At 45.2% G+C, this 25,583-nt stretch overlaps 1 protein-coding gene across 2 annotated transcripts in view; it reads right to left on the reverse strand.

Moving 5' to 3' along the window:
• PDE4B (phosphodiesterase 4B) overlaps window positions 1-25,583 on the reverse strand; it is a 269,408-nt gene that overhangs the window by 94,246 nt on the left and 149,579 nt on the right. For both annotated transcript variants that reach the window (XM_040408435.1, XM_040408436.1), the window contains exon 5: window positions 16,993-17,042. In XM_040408435.1, coding sequence (XP_040264369.1) covers window positions 16,993-17,042 — 50 coding nt within the window. The remainder of the gene's footprint in view (window positions 1-16,992; window positions 17,043-25,583) is intronic.

The following is a 25,583-nucleotide window of genomic DNA, read 5'->3' on the forward strand; positions in this document are numbered from 1 at the left end:
GTCGTGGAGCCGACGGCCGGCGTGACCGATGCTCAGGGTATGCGAGCGGACGTCGTGACCCGTCGCTGCTGAGCCACAGGTGAGGGGTGCCTGCCTGGGGGACGCTGCATGTGGGAGCGGGGGTGCTTAGCGCAGGGCCTGGAGCGGATCGGGGTGCCTGTCTCGGGGTGCCGGAAGCGATCGGGAGTGCGGGCAGTCTCCAGCGCAGCTGGGGACCGGCGGCACGCTCGGCAGCCCCACATGTTATACATAGCGAGACGGGTGTGCAAGCCACCCTGCCTACCTAATCACCGTAGCGACGAGCTCGACGCAGCCGATCCTCCAGTGACGCATGCCCTTCTCTGGCACCAACCCACAAGCCGATTCGAAATCGTTCGAACCGACAAGTGGGGGGAGGAGGGCCAGGTTTAAATAGTGAACGCCCCGCCTCCCCTCACACAAATACGGCACTCTTAATTGCCTACCACTTATCTACAGTCATATCACTGCAGAAGGCTGACCGGCCATGTTAGGCCCCTTTCACACGGGCGAGTTTTCTGCGCGGGTGCGATGCGTGAGGTGAACGTTTGGCACCTGCACTGAATCCAGACCCATTCATTTCTATGGGGCTGTGCACATGAGCAGTGATTTTCACGCATCATTTGTGCGTTGCGTGAAAATCACAGCATGCTCTATATTGTGCGTTTTTCACGCAACGCAGGCCCCATAGAAGTGAATGGGGCTGCGTGAAAATCGCAAGCATCCGCAAGCAAGTGCGGATGCGGGGCGATTTTCACGCATGGTTGCTAGGAGATCATCGGGATGGGGACCCGATCTTTATTATTTTCCCTTATAACATGGTTATAAGGGAAAATAATAGCATTCTTAATACAGAATGCAGAGTAAAATAGGGCTGGAGGGGTTAAAAAAATAATAATAATAAATTCACCTCATCCACTTGTTCACGCTGCCCGGCTTCTCTTCTTTCTTTCTTCTTCTTTGATGACCTGGGAGGAAAAGGACCTTTGATGACGTCACTGCGCTCATCACATGATCCATCACCATGGTGATGGACCATGTGATGAGCGCAGTAACGTCATCAAAATGTCCTTTTGCCAGGTCCTGAAGAAAGAAGAGGAGATCCGCTACGCGACCAATTGGATGGGGTGAGTTAAATTTGTTTATTATTTTTAACCCCTCAATGGACATTGTACTATGCATTCTGTATTAAGAATGCTATTATTTTCCCTTATAATCATGTTATAAGGGAAAATAATAACATCTACAGAACACCAAACTGGGTCTGGGTACCAAACATGCCGATTTTTCTCACGTGCGTGCAAAACGCATTAAAACGCTTTGCACTCGCGGGGAAAAATCGTGCATCCGCATCTTTTCCCGCACGTCACCCGCAACGCCCGTGTGAACCCAGCCTTACAGGTGTGACCAGTCTACAGACTTCACTGATCTTGATTTCTGTGCTGTTTTTGAGCACAGAACACAATGGTATCACACAGACAACTGTAATATTCAAGCTTCTTAATTTTGCATATGAAAATTAGGATTAGAATTTGTACAAACTGCGGTCAGGTCAGCAAATCCTCTCCAGAATTATGGAAAAGAGTGAAGTGTTTCATTACTATGTAATTCCAGTAAATGGAGAAGTAGCTTTGCTGTAGTTCCAGTAAGTGAGGGCATTATAATAAAGCAGAAGTGGAAGCAAGTCAAGGTTAATGATAATGAAACCGGAGACATCAGTGGAGGGGTCATAATCGCTGCTGCAGGAAGGGGGAGACAGAGAGTCTTGTCCCACCGTGTCATCGTGGTCTGAAATATCCCCAGAGCTGGTTCTGAGAAATACTTAGCTGAGATAAGGATGCCATTACCGAGGACCATGTGACTGATAGCGCATTCTGCTCTTTTCAGGACCCTATGACTGAGAGTCACATTCGGCTGGAAAATGATAAGTTGTGTTTGTGCCAAAATTGGGTTGACATCTAATCTTCTACCAGAACCAGTCTACAGTAACACTTGATGGATTTATGTCTTTTTTCCACCGTATTAACTTTTTAACACATTAGGGGGCACCATAATAAGTATGTAACATTAGGGAGAGCCATAAAAACAAGTGTGACAAACTCCCCTCTTTTGAGTTTGCCACGAGTACTTGGAGAGGACTACTTGCCAGCCTCTTATCATGTAAATACGGTCCCATGTTGAATGCATCGGTTTTATGCAATAGCTGCATAGTTATATAAGTTCATGTATTTTGCTGTCTTTTGCTACCATGTGGCTAATGGAGTCTTGCCTCTGTCCTTGGGAGATAAGTGGATCACTTCTCAATTGTCTCCAGGACAAAAGACTGTGTAGAACCGGTTTTGGACAGAAAACCCATGAGTACAGCCAGGCCAAAGAGACTTTTACAAACTTTTGAATTTCTGGTCTAATTCGTGCCATTTTGGGATGTGTTAAATGTCTATGTGTATTGTAAAGGGTGGGACATTGTGTATTTGAGTAAGTGATGTCTGTCCTTTTGTCTCCCCGTGTGTATTGGCGATTTCCCTTTGTCCTGAGAGATAATGGAATTACACCTCGGTTGTCTCCAGGACAGAGGACATTGTGTATTGTCCTGCCTGGGATGATTATGTTAACCATTGTGTACCATAATTATATCACAGGCAGAGGGGAGGATGTTATGTGGGTTGTAACCTTTGTGTTATGGGTTAATGTATGTTTATTGTAGGTGTCTCCCTTGCATGGGAGCAGGAGATAAAAGAAATTGTATGTTTGAGTGCCAAGTGCTTCCAGTAAACGTTTTCCAGCATTCAGCTTTGGCTCATGTATGGACTTATAGGGCGATACCAGCGATAATAGCGATTCATTGCTCTGTGGATTATTTGGCTGTGCTATTACATGGGAAGAAGGGAATACTAGACGGTGACACAGATGATACCGTCACAACAAGTATGTAACATTAGGGGGTGCCATAACAGGTATGTAATATTAGGGGGTGCCATAACAAGGATTTTACAGCAGGAGGCGCCATAACTGGACACAGGAAGAGTTAATAAATATTGCTATTAAAGATATGTTATATTTCGGGTGATCCAACAGAGTTAGGGTACTTTCACACTTGCGGCAGAGAATTCCGGCAGGCAGTTCAGTCGCCGGAACTGCCTGCCGGATCCGGCAATCCGGACGCAAACGGATGCATTTGTGAGATGGATCCGGATTTGGATCCGTCTCACAAATGCATTTCAATACCGGATCTGTCTTTCTGGTTGTCATCTGGAAAAACTTGTCCAGTATTTATTTTGTTCTCATCTTTAAAGGTCTGCGCATGCGCAGACCACAAAACCGGATCCATTTTGCCGGAGCACTTGGGGCCGGATCCGGCATTCCGCCAAGTGTTCAGGATTTTTGGCCGGAGAGAAAACTGCAGCATGCTGCGGTATTTTCTCCGGCCAAAAAACGTAAGAAGAACTGAACTGATGCATCCTGAACGGAATGCTCTCCATTCAGAATGCATTAGGGTAAAACAGATTTTTTCCAGTATTGACCCCCGAGGACGGAACTCAATACCGGAAAACTTTAACGCAAGTGTGAAAGAACCCTAAATCATTCTATAATCGCGGGACACCCCCTTTTAACCACCTCAGGACCGCCGTACGCAGGATTGCGTCTTTGCGGCGGTCCTGTTGTTCTGGGTGGACGCGCCGGTGCGTCCTCTCGCGAGGCGCGAGATTTCGTGCATTGCCGGCCCGCGCATGCGCATCGCGGGCCGGCAAAAGTTAAAGAAGTATTTCGTCACCAGCCTGCCAGCAACGATCATTGGCTGGCAGGCTGGCGATTTTCAAAAAATCGAATCAGAAGCCAGATAACAGATCATATTAGTAAATATGATCTGTTATATGGCTTGTCTGCTCCTGTGCTGGTCCTTTTCGTCGGTTGGATCCAGCACAGGAGCAGACTTCACAGTGAGTAGCACCAACACCACACTTTAGCCCCAGATCACCCCCCTGCACCCCAATTAACCCTTTGATCACCCCTTTGATCGCCCCTGTCAATCACTATTGAAAGGAAAAAAAGTGATCAGTGTAAACTGTCACTTTTTTTTTTTCACTAGTATTGGCTGTTAGGTTTTAGGGATAGTTTAGGCCCCTTGGTTAGGTAGTTAGCGTCAGTTAGCGCCCAGCCCACCGCACCGCAGTCACTTTTATTCGCTGATTAGCGTATCGCTAATCAGCATTTGTACTTTTATAGTATCTGTAAGTGATCAAAACTGATCACGGTCAGATCTATAATAGTATTAGTGTCACTTTAGTTCGCCCTCCACCCAAAACGCAGTGTTTGCCCGATCAGGCCTGATCGGTCGCCCACACGTGCGTTCACCCACGCCCGCCCCACCGCAGTGACAAAAAAAATTTTGTTTTTTGATCACTGCACATTCACTTTACAAGCACTGCGGCGATAAAAAAATCAGTTTTGATATTTTTTATCAACCGCAGCAGCCTCCGGTACTTCGCTAGCCTCCCCTTTGTAAGACAGGTTTGCTTTTTTTCTTGGGTAGTCTCAGGGAATACCCCTAAATTTAGTAGTCCAAATGTCAAACAGGGGGTATTCTTCTGAAGAGGCCTACAGGATTCTGACCCAGTCGGATGAGGAGTGGGAACCCTCATCTGATGAATCTAGCGGGTCAGAATATGAACCTGTGGAAAGCAGTGGCTCTCTGACCCAAAGTTCGGACGAGGAGGTTGAGGTCCCTGGCAGCACCAGGCGTACCCGGCCCCGTGTCGCTAGACCAGGATCCGTTTCAAGAGCAGCAGAGTGGGGCTGTCGCTGCCGGATCACGTGGTGAGGCATACACCAGCAGCGCAGCCCTTCCTGGACCTAGTACCAGCACTGCCGTACAACATGGTGACGTGGCGAGCACCAGAAGGGCAGTTGAAGCTGGTACGGTGGCACGTGCACTAGTTACCCCGTCGCAGCCACCGCGCAGACAGGCCCGTAGAGCCCCTAGAATCCCTGAGGTGCTGGCAAACCCTGATTGGCAGTCACCAACTTCAGCCGCACCTGTAGTTCCCCCTTTCACCGCCCAGTCTGGAGTTCGGGTTGAGACGGCTCAAATCGGTTCGGCCCTGGGATTTTTTGAGCTGTTCTTGACTGCGGAGCTCTTGGACTTAGTCGTGGCAGAAACAAATCGGTATGCCACACAATTTATATCCGCCAACCCGGGAAGCTCTTATGCCCAGTCTTTCCGGTGGAAACCAGTCCAAGTTTCCGAAATTAAAATTTTTTTGGGCCTTCTCCTCAACATGGGTCTAACTAAAAAGCATGAATTGCGGTCATATTGGTCCACGAACCCAATTCATCACATGCCCATGTTCTCTGCTGCTATGTCCAGGACACGATTTGAGACCATCCTACGTTTTCTGCATTTTAGCGACAACACCACCTCCCGTCCCAGAGGCCACCCAGCTTTTGACCGGCTCCACAAAATTCGGCCCCTCATAGACCATTTCAACCAGAAATTTGCAGATTTGTATACCCCTGAGCAAAACATCTGCGTAGACGAGTCCCTAATACATTTTACCGGGCGCCTTGGCTTCAAACAATACATCCCAAGCAAGCGTGCCCGGTATGGGGTCAAATTGTATAAGCTCTGTGAAAGGGCCACAGGCTATACCCACAAATTTCGGATCTATGAGGGAAAAGATCAGACCCTGGAGCCGGTCGGTTGCCCTGACTACCTGGGGAGCAGTGGGAAGACAGTCTGGGACTTGGTGTCACCCTTATTCGGCAAGGGGTACCATCTTTATGTGGACAATTTCTACACAAGTGTGGCCCTCTTTAGGCATTTGTTTCTAGAACGGATTTGCGCCTGTGGCACCGCGCGAACTAGTCGCGTGGGCTTCCCCCAACGGCTTGTAACCACCCGTCTTGCAAGGGGGGAGAGGGCTGCCTTGTGTAACGAAGAACAGCTCGCGGTGAAATGGAGAGACAAGCGTGACGTTTACATGCTCTCCTCCATTCACGCAGACACGACAATCCAAATTGAAAGGGCAACCCGTGTCATTGAAAAGCCCCTCTCAGTCCACGACTATAATGCGCTCATGGGAGGGGTGGACTTCAATGACCAGATGTTGGCTCCCTATTTAGTTTCCCGCAGAACCAGACGCTGGTATAAGAAGGTGTCTGTATATTTAATTCAATTGGCGCTGTACAATAGTTTTGTTCTCTACAGTAAGGCTGGGAGAACACGATCTTTCCTCAAATTCCAGGAAGAGATCATCGAGAACCTCCTTTACCCAGGAGGTTCCGTGGCCCCATCCACCAGTGTAGTTAGCCGTCTACACGAGCGACATTTCCCCAGTGTCGTTGCTGGTACCTCAACCCAACCGCCACCCCGAAAAAAATGTCGTGTCTGTAGCAGGAGTGGAATAAGGCGTGACACCCGCTATTTCTGTCCTGACTGTCCTGACCACCCTGCCCTATGCTTTGGTGAGTGTTTCCGGAAGTACCACACACAGGTACACCTAGCATAGGGATTGCATCTCACAGGACAGGCACACAGGGCTATTAGGGCCCTTTTACTCACAGCTGCTGCAAACCTCTCCTTTCACCTGGGATAAAGTGCATAATGTACTTCGCCACATCTTTGGGCAATTTGCGCTTTGCACATTGTCCCATGGGGAAGGAGAGGTTTGTTCTATAAAGGTAAAAAAAACTAAACAAAAAAAAAATTACCGGTAAGTAAAAAAGTTAAACGTTCAGTTAAAAAAGTTAAAAAAAAGTTTCTATGTTCTGTTCAACAGTTAATAAATTTATTGCGTTGCGGCCTGGTTTTTTCTTTTTTGTTTTGTTTTTTTTACCTTTCAGGTGGACCAACCGATCGACTAGCTGCAGCACTGATGTGCATTCTGACAGAAGCATTGCGCTGCTGTCAGATTACACGCAAGTCGGTGTATGCGGCGCTGCAAGACGAGATTTCTCCTCTGCAGTAAAAGATATGTTTGCCGAGGCATATGAGCTGAGGAGGTGGCGGTGTTCATATACTTTGGCAAACACTTTGTATATATAAAAAAAAAAATCCCGGCAATGATTTATTCATCCACATCGATTGATGTGAATGGAGAAATCTGGTTTGCCAGGGCATACGAGCTGAAGTGGGTATGGATGTTGGGCGGAGCTCCTATGTCCTGGCAGACGCCTTTCCCCTCCTTTTTTTTTTTTTGGCAGAGATTTTTTCATCCACATTGATCGATGCGAATGAAGAAATCTGTGCCGTTCATTTTTTTCTTTCAGCCCAGAGGCTGAACGGAAAAAAAAAATCTCATTACCCGTATGCTCAATATAAGGAGAATAGCAGAAACTCCTAATGCTGGGCATACATGTAATGATTGTGGAGACCCTCAAATGCCAGGGCAGTACAAACACCCCACAAATAACACCATTTTGGAAAGAAGACACCCCAAGGTATTCGCTGAGGGGCATATTGAGTCCATGAAAGATTGAAATTTTTGTCCCAAGTTAGCGGAAAGGGAGACTTTGTGAGAACAAAATCAAAAAAATCAATTTCCGCTAACTTGTGCCAAAATTATTTTTTTTCTATGAACTCGCCATGCCCCTCATTGAATACCTTGGGGTGTCTTCTTTCCAAAATGGGGTCACATGTGGGGTATTTATACTGCCCTGGCATTTTAGGGGCCCCAAAGCGTGAGAAGAAGTCTGGTATCCAAATGTCTAAAAATGCCCTCCTAAAAGGAATTTGGGCCCCTTTGCCCACCTAGGCTGCAAAAAAGTGTCACACATGTGGTATCTCCGTATTCAGCAGAAGTTGGGGAATATGTTTTGGGGTGTCATTTTACATATACCCATGCTGGGTGAGATAAATATCTTGGTCAAATGCCAACTTTGTATAAAAAAAATGGGAAAAGTTGTCTTTTGCCAAGATATTTATCTCACCCAGCATGGGTATATGTAAAATGACACCCCAAAACACATTCCCCACCTTCTCCTGAGTACGGAGATACCAGATGTGTGACACTTTTTTGCAGCCTAGGTGGGCAAAGGGGCCCACATTCCAAAGAGCACCTTTCAGATTTCACAGGTCATTTACCTACTTACCAGACATTAGGGCCCCTGGAAAATGCCAGGGCAGTATAACTACCCCACAAGTGACCCCATTTTGGAAAGAAGACACCCCAAGGTATTCCGTGAGGGGCATGGCAAGTTCCTAGAATTTTTTATTTTTTGTCACAAGTTAGTGGAAAATGATGATTTTTTTTTTTTTTTTTTTTTTCTTACAAAGTCTCATATTCCACTAACTTGTGACAAAAAATAAAAACTTCCATTAACTCACTATGCCCATCAGCGAATACCTTGGGGTCTCTTCTTTCCAAAATGGGGTCACTTGTGGGGTAGTTATACTGCCCTGGCATTCTAGGGGCCCAAATGTGTGGTAAGGAGTTTGAAATCAAATTCAGTAAAAATTGACCTGTGAAATCCGAAAGGTGCTCTTTGGAATATGGGCCCCTTTGCCCACCTAGGCTGCAAAAAAGTGTCACACATCTGGTATCCCCGTACTCAGGAGAAGTTGAGGAATGTGTTTTGGGGTGTCTTTTTACATATACCCATGCTGGGTGAGATAAATATCTTGGTCAAATGACAACTTTGTATAAAAAAATGGGAAAAGTTGTCTTTTGCCAAGATATTTCTCTCACCCAGCATGGGTATATATAAAATGACACCCCAAAACACATTCCCCACCTTCTCCTGAGTACGGAGATACCAGATGTGTGACACTTTTTTGAAGCCTAGGTGGGCAAAGGGGCCCATATTCCAAAGAGCACCTTTCGGATTTCACTCGTCATTTTTTACTGAATTTGATTTCAAACTCCTTACCACACATTTGGGCCCCTAGAATGCCAGGGCAGTATAACTACCCCACAAGTGACCCCATTTTGGAAAGAAGACACCCCAAGGTATTCTGTGAGGGGCATGGCGAGTTCCTAGAATTTTTTATTTTTTGTCACAAGTTAGTGGAAAATGATGATTTTTTTTTTTTTTTTTTTTTTCATACAAAGTCTCATATTCCACTAACTTGTGACAAAAAATAAAAACTTCCATGAACTCACTATGCCCATCAGCGAATACCTTGGGGTCTCTTCTTTCCAAAATGGGGTCACTTGTGGGGTAGTTATACTGCCCTGGCATTCTAGGGGCCCAAATGTGTGGTAAGGAGTTTGAAATCAAATTCAGTAAAAAATGACGAGTGAAATCCGAAAGGTGCTCTTTGGAATATGGGCCCCTTTGCCCACCTAGGCTGCAAAAAAGTGTCACACATCTGGTATCTCCGTACTCAGGAGAAGGTGGGGAATGTGTTTTGGGGTGTCATTTTATATATACCCATGCTGGGTGAGAGAAATATCTTGGCAAAAGACAACTTTTCCCATTTTTTTATACAAAGTTGTCATTTGACCAAGATATTTATCTCACCCAGCATGGGTATATGTAAAAAGACACCCCAAAACACATTCCTCAACTTCTCCTGAGTACGGGGATACCAGATGTGTGACACTTTTTTGCAGCCTAGGTGGGCAAAGGGGCCCATATTCCAAAGAGCACCTTTCGGATTTCACAGGTCAATTTTTACTGAATTTGATTTCAAACTCCTTACCACACATTTGGGCCCCTAGAATGCCAGGGCAGTATAACTACCCCACAAGTGACCCCATTTTGGAAAGAAAAGACCCCAAGGTATTCGCTGATGGGCATAGTGAGTTCATGGAAGTTTTTATTTTTTGTCACAAGTTAGTGGAATATGAGACTTTGTATGAAAAAAAAAAAAAAAAAAAAAATCATCATTTTCCACTAACTTGTGACAAAAAATAAAAAATTCTAGGAACTCGCCATGCCCCTCACGGAATACCTTGGGGTCTCTTCTTTCCAAAATGGGGTCACTTGTGGGGTAGTTATACTGCCCTGGCATTCTAGGGGCCCGAATGTGTGGTAAGGAGTTTGAAATCAAATTCAGTAAAAAATGACGAGTGAAATCCGAAAGGTGCTCTTTGGAATATGGGCCCCTTTGCCCACCTAGGCTGCAAAAAAGTGTCACACATCTGGTATCTCCGTACTCAGGAGAAGGTGGGGAATGTGTTTTGGGGTGTCATTTTATATATACCCATGCTGGGTGAGAGAAATATCTTGGCAAAAGACAACTTTTCCCATTTTTTTATACAAAGTTGTCATTTGACCAAGATATTTATCTCACCCAGCATGGGTATATGTAAAAAGACACCCCAAAACACATTCCTCAACTTCTCCTGAGTACGGGGATACCAGATGTGTGACACTTTTTTGCAGCCTAGGTGGGCAAAGGGGCCCATATTCCAAAGAGCACCTTTCGGATTTCACAGGTCATTTTTTACTGAATTTGATTTCAAACTCCTTACCACACATTTGGGCCCCTAGAATGCCAGGGCAGTATAACTACCCCACAAGTGACCCCATTTTGGAAAGAAGAGACCCCAAGGTATTCGCTGATGGGCATAGTGAGTTCATAGAACTTTTTATTTTTTGTCACAAGTTAGTGGAATATGAGACTTTGTAAGAAAAAAAAAATAAAAAAAAAAAATCATCATTTTCCGCTAACTTGTGACAAAAAATAAAAAGTTCTATGAACTCACTATGCCCATCAGCGAATACCTTAGGGTGTGTACTTTCAGAAATGGGGTCATTTGTGGGGTGTTTGTACTGTCTGGGCATTGTAGAACCTCAGGAAACATGACAGGTGCTCAGAAAGTCAGAGCTGCTTCAAAAAGCGGAAATTCACATTTTTGTACCATAGTTTGTAAACGCTATAACTTTTACCCAAACCATTTTTTTTCTACACAAACATTTTTTTTTTATCAAAGACATGTAGAACTATAAATTTAGAGCAAAATTTCTATATGGATGTCGTTTTTTTTTGCAAAATTTTACAACTGAAAGTGAAAAATGACATTTTTTTGCAAAAAAATCGTTAAATTTCGATTAATAACAAAAAAAGTAAAAATGTCAGCAGCAATGAAATACCACCAAATGAAAGCTCTATTAGTGAGAAGAAAAGGAGGTAAAATTCATTTGGGTGGTAAGTTGCATGACCGAGCAATAAACGGTGAAAGTAGTGTAGGTCAGAAGTGTAAAAAGTGGCCTGGTCTTTCAGGGTGTTTAAGCACTGGGGGCTGAGGTGGTTAAGGACCCAACACTGAACGGTATATAATACATGAAAACACGGCACATGCAGAGATACAAGCAGATATTGTAAATGAAGACATCACAGCTGCCTTATAAAACGCGGCCGATCACACCATCCAATGAGACTTCCGTCGGCACACAAGACGCCATTACAGCTGCCTCCGGACACATCATTAAGACAGCAGACCTGAAATACGAGGTGATCTCATATGAAGAGGGAGCGTCTTACGAGCCTATATGTAAATCTTCCCACGTCATGACAGAAGGGGAGTTATGTAAGCTTCAGGAAAGCTTTTTAGCCTATAGATCACCAGTATATATAAATCCTTGACTCGCTGTTCTCTAATCTGTCTCTGGGAAAGCTGGGTGACAACCAGTACGGCCACCATTACAGCTCCCACGTGGGTTGTCACCTAGTGATCATTGCCTTACAGGTTCTTTCTATGTGATAACAATGACAGATAGATATAAAGAGCCATGTTACCTCCGGCTGAGTTTTGACAACCACAAGTTCCTGCAAATTGCCCACTTTTCACAAGATCAGTCGCAACCTAAAGTGCCATTTAATGAGCTCCATGGAGGAGTCCGGGAGACGCTGTTCATACTGTATAGTGAGTACATCTTCAGGTTACATGTCACAGACACATACAGGTGAAACTCGAAAAATTAGAAAATCGCGCAAAGTTCATTTATTTCAGTGATGCAACTTAAAAGGTGAAACTAACATATGAGACTCATTACAGGCAAAGCGAGACATTTCAAGCCTTTATTTGTTATAATTTGGATGATTATGGCTTACAGCTTATGAAACCCCAAAGTGACAATTTTGAGGTCCCCTTTGCTCAGGGGGTATGGATTAATTAGCGGACTAGAGGGTGACACTTTGAGCCTAGAATATTGAACCTTTTCACAAAATTCTAATTTTAAGCTGCATTAATGCAATTCATTTTAATTTGCATTACTGAAATAAATGGACTTTTGCACGATATTCAAATTTTTCGAGTTTCACCTGTATGACAGGTCCAGGGAATTGGATGCAAACTGGGCTGAGGGTGCAGTACATTAAATCCGTCACTGTGTGGCACTGTTCTGGGTAACTTACAGAAGACACGTCTACTAAACACAACTATAAATGTAAAGCTCCCGATACATTTCACATATGCATCTCGAAGCCTCCATTACCCCAATTCCCATAGTTTGTGTTCGGTATTTCAGCTAAGCCCCATTCATTTAAATTGACTTTAGCTGCATTACCAGACACAATCGATGGACAGATGTCGCACTGTTTCTGGAAGAAAGCAGCTATGTATTTCTAAGGCTACTTTCACACTTGCGTTGTTCTTTTCCGGCATAGAGTTCTGTCACAGGGGCTCTATACCGGAAAAGAACTGATCAGGTATGTCCCCATGCATTCTGAATGGAGAGTAATCCGTTCAGTTTGCATCAGGATGTCTTCAGTTCAGTCGTTTTGACTGATCAGGCAAAAGAGAAAACCGTAGCATGCTACGGTTTTATCTCCGGCTAAAAAGACTGAAGACTTGCCTGAATGCCGGATCCGGCATTTTTTCCCATAGGAATGTATTAGTGCCGGATCCGGCATTCAGAATACCTGAATGCCGGATCCGTCCTTCCGGTATGCGCATGCGCAGACTGAAAAAAAGGTAAAAAAAAAATGCCGGATCCGTTTTTGCCGGATGACACCGGAAAGACGGATCCGGCATTTCAATGCATTTTTTCGACTGATCAGGCATTTTTAAGACTGATCAGGATCCTGATCAGTCTTACTAATGCCATCAGTTAGCATACATTTTGCCTGATCCGGCAGGCAGTTCCGGCGACGGAACTGCTTGCCGGATCTCTCTGCCGCAAGTGTGAAAGTAGCCTAATTCTGCATTCCAGACTGTGAGCGCCACCGATTAGGCATACACTGTAATAAAAGAAGTCTTGGTAATGCCCTGCCAGGACCTTCCTCCTCAAGGATATCGTCCCTGCATTGGGGGGCTTGGATGCTATAGCGCTCAGGGAAAAATAACTGAACTTTGAGTAAATTCTTGCCGCTCTGACTACAGTCATGTCCACTAATCCAATCAGATTAATCAAGGAGGCTGTTCACACGGTGGATTTTGGCCCTGGAATTTTGGCATGGACACAGCGGCAAAAATCTGGCGGCGGCCGCGTGGTGCCTGCCTTCCATTGCAGGCAGTGCTGCAGTTCACAACCTGGCAAGGGACATGGTGTTCGGTGAGCGGGTCCACAGCATCTGAAGGCAGAGGAAGCTGCAGTGTATGTGGCGGATTTGGACAGCATCTGCTGCGTGCTTGCAATTATTGCCTTAACTATTAATGCTCCTTTCAATGATTACCTATCTGTATGTATAATTTTGCTAAATTATGCCTTTTGCTACTTGGAATCAGTCAGCACTGTGCCATCACATGGAGCAGAAGTTAGAACGGGCCATAGTAATGTCTTCACATGCCACCATCCTAAAGTACAGAATCTGCAGCCCCCACACTTCCCATACTCTGTATGAGAGGTTGGTTACCTTTTAGTTGGTTGCAATAATTGCCTCAGTTGTTAAAGGGCATCTGTCAGCAGTTTTGTACCTATGGCACTGGCTGACCTGTTGCGTGTGCGCTTGGCAGCTGAAGACATCTGTGTTGGTCCCATGTTCATATGTGCCCGCATTGCTCAGAAAAATTATGTTTTAATATATGCAAATGAGCCTCTAGGAGCAACGGGGGCGTTACCATTACACCTAGAGGCTGGGCTCTCTCTGCACTTTGATTGACAGGGCCAAGCAGTGAAAACATCATGACGCCTGCCTGGCCCTGTCAATCAAAGTGCAGAGGGAGCGGTAGTTGCAGTAAAAGTGGAGCTTCTAGGAGTAACGGCAACGCCCCTGTTGCTCCTAGATCCTCATTTGCATATATTAAAACTACATTTTTCTAAGCAATGCAGGCACATATGAACATCGGACCAACACAGATGCCTTCAGCTGCCAAGAGCACATGGAACAGGTCAGCCAGTGTCATAGGTACAAAACTGCTGACAGATGCTCTTTAAGGCTAATTTCAGACGAGTATGTTCAATGTGTGGGAGCGTGGGTTCCCATAGTGAACTCTGCTCTTGTGAAAGGATCTCATGGCATTATAATGTTTTATAATGCTCTGTGTCTGTACCCGACCTCCACTGTAATGATTTGTACTGTGATTCCAAATCGTTACAGTGAAGGTAAGGCAGAGACACACACAGGGGCGTTGCTAGGTTAAAACATTCCCTGGGCCCCTGATGTTTTGTCCCAAGCCCCGAATGTCCTGCCTGCCTGCTAGATACAACTGTATTGCCATCCTCAGGACAGCAATACAATTGAATCTAATGCACTGGAAGATCTGAAGGACCTGTGGTGACATCACAGGTCATGTGACCAGCAAAACAGGCAGTGGTTGAGAAGTACCTGCGATGATGTCACCATCATGTGACCAGTGCAGGAGAGGACTGCAGTGAAGAGGAGAAGACCTGGGGGAAGAAGCTGTGGTGATGTCTGCTACATGAGGAGAGGTAAGTGAAGGGAGAGGATGCTGGGAGTTGTGGTTATTTAACTGGGACTGTATGTTAGTGCTGAAGGGATGGATGTTATTTACATGGGACTGTGTGTTGGAGGTGGCTTAGGTGGGGGTCATGTTATTTACATGGGACTGTATGTTGATGGCGGCTTTGGGAGGGAGTGATGTTATTTTCATGGGACTAAATGTTGAAGGGGCAATGTTATTTACATGGAACTGTATGTTAAAGGTGGCTCGTGTGGGGGGAATGATGTTATTTACATGGGACTGAATGTTGAGGGGGTGATGTTTACATGAGATTGTATGTTGGAGGCGGCTGGGGAGGAGGTGGTTATTTACATGGGACTCTATGGCAGAGAGAGGGAAATAGTGTTATTTACATGGGACTGTATGTTGGAGGGGAGTGATGTTATTTACATAGGACTGTATTTTGGAGGGGGCAGGAAAGATGGTGTGATGTTATTTACATGGGCCTGTATGGTGGACAGAGGAATATAATTGCAGGGGGCACTATAAATACTGGGGCACTTAGGGGTGACCATTATAACAGTAAGGGGCAGTATAAATACTGGGGGCACTGTAGGGGTATTATAAATCCAGAGGATATTAGGCGTTCTTATTACTACTGGGGGCTCTGTAGGAGGGACTTATAGATCTGCCTTATTTCTACTAGGAGCACTATGGGGGGGGGGGGGGCTTATTACTACTGAGGGGTCTGTAGAGAGCTTTATTACCACTGGGGGAAACATAGGGGGCCTTATTTCTACTGGGGGCTCTGTGAGGGTATTATTAATACTGGAGGGCTCTTCTACTAATGGTGGCACTGTAGGGGGCAGTATTACTAATGGGGGCATTCTAGAAGGGAATTATTATTGGTGGGACTATGAGGAGCACTATTACTATGGGGGGGCACTCATATTTCGTCAAGATAGTTTCTGGGGGTATTGGGGGGCACAGCGAGCAGCAGGATAACACTGTGGGGACTCCAGGTTGGGGGATGATGATAGAAATGTGAGGAAGCTAAGATGTCTGTGTGTCACACTCTGCAGAGACGAGGCGGCTGAGAGAAGTTGTACGGACCGAATGGAGAAGATGATGACAAAGAAGATCTACATCAGAGGAGACGTCACCTGGAGGTCCTGGATGTGAGAGGTACGTGCTGCTGTATAGCAAGTACAGCAAAATGCGGTGTGTGGGGAGGGGGACGACGACTTAGAGAACTGGGCCATATTCATTGGGGCTTGGGCCCTGGATCTTTTGAGACTCTAGCAACGCCCCTGGACACACAGCATTATAAATCAATATAATGTCCGGCGGCTCTTTCACAGGAGAAGTGCTCAGTCCGGGATATCACGTTCCCAACAGTATACACACCTGCCTAAAACTACCCTTAGAGTGGGAGCCCATATGGAAGAGGCGAAAACCCATTGCAGGGGCTGTCTCTATGGGGCTTAACCCCTAACAAGTATTTGTTTGCAGGAATTTCTTTGACTGAAAATCAGCTGCGCTCATCTGAACAGGTGCATGGATTTCTGCAAGCTCCATTCAGCTGTATCGGAGGATTGCAGAAATTTCTGCCATGTGTGACTTCGCCCTTATAGGGTTAGAATTATAGGGCTCAAGCTTATTACCCATCCACAGGATAGGGGACAAATATCTGATTAGTGGGGGTCTCACTGCTGGAACCCCCACTGATCACAAGAACAGGGGACCCGAGTTCACCAACTGAATGAAGTGGTGGTCATTCATGTGCTCGTCCACTCCATTAATTCTCTGAGGGAATGGCGGAGACAGATGAGCGCTGTACTCACCTATTTCTGGCAGTCCCATACTCCCAGTGGTTGGACCCCCACCAACCAGATACTTATGACCCTATCCTGTGGAAAACATGCATTCTTGGCTGAGTTGAGCATGCATGTGTAATGGAAAGGTCAGGACGGACATCTATCTAACATGTACGGCTAGCATTAGGCTTATTCTTATTTAGTCTCCCACCGTACTCAGTACAGACATTGAACCAGCAGGGGCTGCAGTGACATGCGGAGCTGTGCAGCCAAGTGGCAGTAAACTAGCATCATTTTAAATGCAGCTCTTTATGTTACTGAAATATAACTCCTGACCAGTAAAGGATGAATGAAGCAAAGTAATAGAACAAAACATTGATATCAAAGTATATATCCGTGTAGCTATGAGAAAGAAAGCGGTTACCGACCTTGTATATTAACCCTGGAGATTTGGGGATGGTTGGACATGGGCGATCTCCTGCGGGGAAGGTAAAATATTAATTAATGACAAAACTTTTACACTGAACGACACTACAGGAAAAGGCAAACAACCAGACGGGGCGACTCTTATCATGTGCTGCTCGTATGTCGCACAAAGGGTGGGATTATCACTCAGGATGGAGATAAGCCGGAGGTATGCGCCTGCACATGATGCGTTGGAGCGGGCACGGTGCCACTGTTTACTGAGCCAGTAATGTGGGAAGTGTGCATCTGATAACCGCATCTGAGTGCACGCGTTTTATAACATTTGACTGATGGAATATTGGTGACCCTGATGTGCAAAAAATGTCAGCAAGAAGCTTTCCATCATTGCGCCATATTCTGCACATCCAGTGTGTTGCCGGACTATCAGGCATAGAGCGCATCACAAAATACAAGTTCTACAAAAAAAGGGGCAAATGCTGGCAGCGTCCTGATGTGCAGCTCCTGGTAACCCAATACCACTGCTCCAGTAATTGTAGTGCCTGATCCCATAGTCTTTGTAGCCTACATTTGGCGTATACATGGGAGGATCTCCAGACGTATTGATGGAGGGCTGCGATGTGTCCCACTGTATAGGCGTACAATGAGACATATCTATATCATATACTTCCCCGAAGCCAAAAGGGTGAATGGAGCGCTATGTATATGTTTGTCAGGAGCCTTTCCCAACATATACACCAAGCGGAGGCTCAAAGTGCAATGTGAATAGGGCCTTACCTCTACAGTTGGGCATATTCCTGATAACCAGAATTTCCAGACTGTCAAATGCCAGGCTATTGGAATTTCTGCATCTGTATTATGGCTGCAACGTAAGTGTTAAAATGGTCAACCCTATTAAACCAGGCATACTGCCTGGTAGGGTTGATCATGGTGAATAAAATGAGCTGTCTATTGCTGCAAACAGATGTTCTGTTGCAGCATAATTATAACTTTTATTTTTATGCAAATTTGGTGACTGGAGCACCAAAGGGTTGAACCACCCCCCGGAGCAACACTTCACTTCCTCCTCACCACCACTCCCCTGCATGGCCTGCCTTACAGGGCCAGGCATCCTCACTGCTCTGCTGATTGGCCCTCAACTAGGGAAGAAACAGGTCACCTCCTAGACAACCCTAATACGGGCCCTGACTACCTATCAATATGACTAGACCTTTAAGGTAGGAATATTCATAAGCAGGATACCTAGGCCCTTATATCCCTATAAGGCCCTGGAATAAGTATAGGACCAGAGACAACCTATTCCTCCCCAGATCTCTTGCTTATGGCGGCAAGGGCTATCATAAAGGAACCTGTGTCTGCTGACAGGGAGCCATGACGCTTCCCCTGTGGCTTTCTTCTCCCAATATTCCATTGCTTCTGCATAATTTTAATACAGGAAATATATTAGGGACTTGCTATTTATGTAATTGCCCAATACCCAAGTGCAGGTTCAGCAGATTTTCGTCTGGAGTATTTTTTTATTTCGCATTTCGACTCCAGGTTTACAGACAGTTCATCATCTTCTCCTTAATTATATTGAACATGAATGAAGGTAAGATTTTCCGCTGGTTATTACTTCAGTGTGTGCTGGCCAGTAATCCTTCTTTCCTGAATCATTCAGGTGTCTCTCACAATAGAGGAGATCTCATGCACTCCCAGCCGAGCTGGCACATGGATTGCGCAGGCCTTAAGCACATATGTATATAATGTTGTGCCCATTGATTTTAATGGGACCTGTAGAAATATGTACACAGTTTCTCCCCCTAGTGGTGGTTGTGGCATCCAGAAATTATGAAGCATAGCTACATGACGGGAATCGCTATGCTGGTTACTGGTTATGTGCCACGATCAGTGGGGGGGAAACTCCACACTGAACACATGAGTGAAGGGGAACAGTAACTGGGCCTGGAAACTAGGGAAGAAACAGGTCACCTCCTAGACAACCCTAATACGGGCCCTGACTACCTATCAATATGACTAGACCTTTAAGGTAGGAATATTCATAAGCAGGATACCTAGGCCCTTATATCCCTATAAGGCCCTGGAATAAGTATAGGACCAGAGACAACCCATTCCTCCCCAGATGGACGAATGGAAGTCTCTGTCTCAGGCCAAGATACAACAGCAGGGAATATAACAAATACAAACAAATGCAACACTTAACTTCTGTAGAGATGGAAGAACAGGAAAACCAGAGACGACCTCACACCAGCTCAGCCAAACCCAAATGAAGCTATCAACCGCATAGTCAGAAGGGTGGGGTGAGACTATAAAGGGTAGAAGTGATGACCACTGAGCAACAGCTGAGAAAAGGGAAGTGTTCATTAACCCTATCAACACTGAATAAAGAGAAATCAAGGAGGCAGTTAGATTCCTTTATGCTCAGCCAATCTCCTTGATTTCCTGACACCAGTCACCTGAGGGACCATGACATTATGAGGGAGCACACTGCTGGCTCTCTGCTAGTACTGTCAATGGGGTGCTGCTAAGGGCACTGTGTATGGAGCACTATTAGGGAGCATTCACACGACCGTGTTGGTTTTGCAGTCCGCAAATCTCGGATCCGTTTGTTCCGTATGTCTTCAGTTATGTTTCCGTTCCGTAAGTCCGTATAATACGGACGTGGTGCTTCCGTGTGTCATCCGTTTTTCACGGTCCACAAAAAACTGAAATGGGGTTTCCTAGAATGTTTTCAGTCCAGGGGTCCGCAAAAAACGGATGACATACGGATGCATTTCCGTGTGCTATCCGTTTTTTATGGACCCAATGACTTTCTATGGGGCAATGGACCGCAATTTGCGGCCAAGTATAGGACATGTTCTAAAATAAAAGGAACGGACACACGGAACGGACAGCACACGGATGACAATGAAAGGCATTCCGCAATTTTTGCGGACCCATAGAAATGAATAGGTCCGTGCATTGTCCGCAAAAATTGCAGAACGGACGCGGAAGAAAAACACAGTCATGTGATTGCTCCCTTATAAGGAGAGCTAAAAGAACTGAGTACTGACACTGCTCACAAATTCAGTCTCTTAAAGGGGTTGTCACACTAACTACACTTATCCCCCGTCTACCAGATAAGGGATAAGCCTCTGACTGTGGGACCCCCAGCAAACACAAGGTCCCAGAGTTCCCTATGAATGGAGTGCTGGGGTGCACGAGTGTCCACTGCTCCATTCACCTGTATGGGATAAAACGTTGAGCACTGTACTCGGCAGTCTCACATGTGTCTCGCCGCTCCATTCTCATCAGAGACTCCAGGACCTTAGTTTTCATGAATTCTGGGGGCCCCAGGTGTCGGTCCGCAGCGATCATACACTTAGGATAGGACATACAGTAAGTCTTGTTAGTGGGAAAACCCCTTTAAGATTGTAAACGCACAGGCAGGTTGAAACCAAAACCAGAAGTGGATCCAGCAGAAAGGAGAAGTAAAAGTCCTTCCTTTATATTTACCATTCCTTTTGAATCCACTTCAAGCTTTGACTCAAGAAACTGCCACAAATAAACTGCCGGTGTGATTCCAGATGATTCTGCAGACTGGGCAACAGAAGCCTGGCTCCATGGTCTTGATACATACTGTGCTCTCAGACAGTCTTCAGGCCCTTTCACTTTCTTCACATTTTGTTATGCTGCTCCTTGTGCTAAAATAAAGTCAAGTTTTCCCCATAATTCTGAACTCAATCCCCCATATTGAGAAAGTGAAAACAGAATTTTAGAAATGTTAGCAAATTTAATATAAAGGAAAAAAATAACATTTTCCATGGACATAAGTAGGTATGAGCGAATTGACTCCGGATGGTACATCCGAAGTTGATTCACAAAAAACTTTGTTGTAATACTGTACAGTACAGTATTAGAATGTATTGGCTCCGATGAGCCGAAGTTATTACTTCGCAAAGTTGCGCGAGAGTTCGTGTAATAATTTCAGCAATTAATGATTACTGTAAAAAACCTTGGTATCGAACTCTGTTTCAGCGTACCACTAGGAACCGAACCCAAGTTCGGTACCAAGGTTTTTTACAGTAATAATTTATTCCCGAAGTTATTACACTAAGTCTTGCGTGACTTCGTGAAGTAATAACTTTGGCTCATTGGAGTCAATACATTCTAATACTGTACGGAGCAGGAACTTTGCAAAACGACTTCGGATGTACCACGCAAAGTCAATTCACTCATACCTAGACATAAGTATTCGGATATCAGACCTTTTGCTATGATACTTGACATTTAGCTCTGGGGCCATCCCATATCTCTTGATTATCTGAGATGTTTCTGCACTTCGATTGGCATAACTTGTGGTAAGTTCAGTTGATTGGACCTGATTTGGAAAGACACAGCCCTGTCTATATAATGTCTCACAGCTGACAATGTGTATCAGAGCAAAAACCAAACCATGAGGTGGAAAGAACTGCCTGTAGAGATCATAGACAGGATTGTGTGGAGGCACAGATTTGGAGAAGGGTGCAAAAAAAAAAAATTCTGCTATTCTAAAAGTCTCCAAGAGCACAGTGAACTCCATATTTCTTAAATGGAGGAAGTTTGGAACAACCAGGACTCTTCCTAACACTGCTACCCCTCCAAACTAAGTAACTGGAGGAGAAGGGCCTTGGTAAGAGAGGTGACCAAGAACACAATGGTCACTCTCCTGAGCTCCAAAGATCCTGTTTGCAGATGGGAGACACTTCCAGAGGGTCAACCATCACTGCAGCCTCCACCAATCTGGGCTTTATAGCAGAGCGGCCAGAAAGAAGCCTCTCCTCAGTAAAAGATGTAAAAGCACATAAAGGACTCTCACAGTGTGAGAAACAAGATTCTTTGGTCTGATGAAACCAAGATTACATTTTCTAGCCTCATGTCTGGAGGAAACCAGGCCCTGCTCATCACCTTCCCAATACCATCTCTACAGTGAAGCATGGTGATGGCAGCATTAAGCTGGAGGACAGGGAGACCGGTCAGGGTGGAAGGAAAGCTGAATGGAGCAAAGTACAAAGATATTCTTAATGAAAACCTGATCCAGAGCTCCGGGCCGGAGGTTCACCTTCCAACAAGACAATGACCCTAAGCACAGAGTCAGGATAACACAGGAGAGGCTTAGGGACAACCCTGTGAATATCCTTGAGTGGCCCTGGAAAAAATACTAAAAGTGGCCCCGTTTTTTTGTCTGGTCCAAATTGATGGAAGGCAGGTCCAGCAATACCATATTGTGGCACATTTTACCACCCCAACAAAGCCAAATACCACAGTCAATCACAAAATACTGCCAGCAGCACAAAATACATCCCCAAAAACATCCACTGGCCGGCCATGAGGAGGGGCATCTGCCCACCGGGAAATGTCCCTGTGAGGTCTACGGCCAATCCACCCCTGCTCTGGAGAGACCTGAAAATGACTGTCCACTGACGGCCCCCATCCAACCTGACAGAGCTGGAGAGAAGAATGGCAGAAAGTCCCCTAATCCAGGTGCAAACCTTGTGGCCTTCAGTCACCAAGAAGACTGGAGGCTGAATCACTGCCAAAGGGGCTTCAACTAAGTCCTGAGTAAAGGGTCTGAAGACCTATGTCACTGAATAAAGGGGCTGAATACTTATGTCACTGAATAAAGGGGCTGAATACTTATGTCACTGAATAAAGGGTCTGAATACTTACAGTACAGACCAAAAGTTTGGACACATCTTCTCATTCAAAGAGTTTTCTTTATTTTCACGACTATGAAAATTGTAGATTCACACTGAAGGCATCAAAACTATGAATTAACACATGTGGAATTATATACATAACAAACAAGTGTGAAACAACTGAAAATATGTCATATTCTAGGTTCTTCAAAGTAGCCACCTTTTACTTTGATTACTGCTTTGCACACTCTTGGCATTCTCTTGATGAACATCAAGAGGTAGACCCCTGAAATGGTTTTCACTTCACAGGTGTGCCCTGTCAGGTTTAATAAGTGGGATTTCTTGCCTTATAAATGGGGTTGGGACCATCAGTTGCGTTGAGGAGAAGTCAGGTGGATACACAGCTGATAGTCCTACTGAATAGACTGTTAGAATTTGTATTATGGCAAGAAAAAAGCAGCTAAGTAAAGAAGAACGAGTGGCCCAAAAATTGGGAAAACTTTGAAAGTAAGGGCTATTTGACCATGAAGGAGAGTGATGGGGTGCTGCGCCAGATGACCTGGCCTCCACAGTCACCGGACCTGAACCCAATCGAGATGGTTTGGGGTGAGCTGGACCGCAGAGTGAAGGCAAAAGGGCCAACAAGTGCTAAGCATCTCTGGGAACTCCTTCAAGACTGTTGGAAGACCATTTCAGGGGACTACCTCTTGAAGCTCATCAAGAGAATGCCAAGAGTGTGCAAAGCAGTAATCAAAGCAAAAGGTGGCTACTTTAAAGACATATTTTCAGTTGTTTCACACTTGTTTGTTATGTATATAATTCCACATGTGTTAATTCATAGTTTTGATGCCTTTATAGTCATGAAAATAAAGAAAACTCTTTGAATGAGAAGGTGTGTCCAAACTTTTGGTCTGTACTGTATGTCACTGAATAAAGGGTCTGAATACTTATGCCACTGAATAAAGGGTGGATGTATCCGTAGAGAGCAGGCCGGGGATCGAATCTGAATGAACGATTCATTAATATATAACAGAACCGTGTAAACATCTGTTTAATCTGTGCACAAAGGACATTGAAACCCGTATGGAGAGAGCGCCCTCTGGGGGCAGATGATAGTAAGACATTGCTGTGGGGACTGGTCATATAATGTCATTGCACATGTCACTGAAATGCATGTACGCGACAGTAGTTGTCAGAATCTACAGTATATATATATATATATATATATATATATATATATATATATATTCCTTTTTCAGGCTTCATTCACATTTGTGTCAGACATTTAGTGCCTCTGTTTTGACATAGGAACAGAGAATTAAAATTCAATCCAAATAGTGGCCGACAGGACGCACTGATGGCGTCTATTATGGTGTCCATCACAATTTTGTACGCCGTGTTTGACTGGAGCCTCCGTTGTCTATGTGAATGAAGCCTTGAGAAACTATAATGTAATGACAATTACTGGAATCAGTACGTTAACACAGCAGGTCCGTCAAATCTAGGAGCTCTTAGGCCCCCCCAGTAGTAGGGGCCCAAATCCGGCACCGCATCCTATATAATAGGAATGCATTAGGGAATTGCTATTTATCCAATTATCTCATAGTAGTCAGACGGGAGGCCCAGCTAATTTGCATACATATTTCCCATGGAGCATTGCCTGAATATAAGACTTTGCTTAAGAAGCCGTATCCCTCCTCTGGGTCTATAAAAAGTCCATGATTTATGAATATTAGTGACTGGGGTGATTTCTATGTAAATTGAGGTACATTTGAGCTATTTAATTCCTCTGTTAAGATATTGGGGGTGGGGTGCATATACCACTTGGATGCTACCCAGTTCGCTATCTGCAGAGTGAACCTGGTCCAGCGCTGCTATAAATCTCTGCTCCAGGGATATAAAGTTTCATTGATCCCAGGGAAGTGAATGCAGCGCTCAGCCCCAAACCACATGGCACTGCCCCCTTCAGGAGTCCATTCAAGGACAGCAAACACGCACAGAATCCCCCATAGCCCCTGCATGAATAGAGGCCTTAATTACTGGAACCATCAGCAGCCCAGTTAATGCCAAAGCAAATTAAACGCATGGCGATATACATTCCTACTGTGCATGTGTTGTGCGCTCCACGCTCTGCTGGTTACGGAGGTGATGGCATATATATTGGCAGCCTCGGATCTGGAGGCGTCTGCTGATTTTGGACGGTTTGAAATGTAGAAAAAGTGAGCAGTGGAAATTTAGATGCTGTGTGAATGTCTGACCTGTACACGTCATGGGAAGGCTCCAGTGAGGCAGACGGATGCCAGCTACTCCGGCCGGCAGCTCAATATATCAGGACGGCGGTTAGAGAAGTGCAGGATAAAGCAGCGGGAGGTCCGGACAGCGGCTCGATGCTGGCTAATCTACTCCATTAAATATTCTGATTATTCTTCACAATCATAAGTGATACATCAAAGTGAATGTCCTCCTTTATTATCAAGTAGGCTGAAGGTCCAACATTAAAGGGGTTCTCCAGGATTTACAGATTGAGGACCTAATCCTCAGGATTGGTTATAAGTATGAGATCAGCGGGGGTCCGATTCCCTGCACCCTTCTCCGATCAGCTGCTGCGCTCACCGGAGCTTCTCTCTGCTCTCGTCCATTGGAGAGTGGTGGTTGTGCTTGTTATCGCAGCTGCGCCTAGGGCATGTGACCGTGATGTCACTTGGCCTAGGAAGAGGCCTGAGTATGGCTGTTCGGCAGGGGTCCCAGCAGTCCACACCCCACCGATCCTGGGGATAAGCCATCAATATGTAAATTCTGGAAAACGCCTTTAATTTCAGAATATATCTATAGTGGTCCGTGCTCTGATACAGAGTGCCAAATTCTGTGGAAGGAAATGACTGTATATAATAAAATGCTCTCCACTTACATCCACCACTAGGGGGAGCTTAGATGCATAT

This window comes from Bufo bufo, chromosome 9, assembly GCF_905171765.1.
Source record: "Bufo bufo chromosome 9, aBufBuf1.1, whole genome shotgun sequence".
Classification (NCBI taxonomy): domain Eukaryota; kingdom Metazoa; phylum Chordata; class Amphibia; order Anura; family Bufonidae; genus Bufo; species Bufo bufo.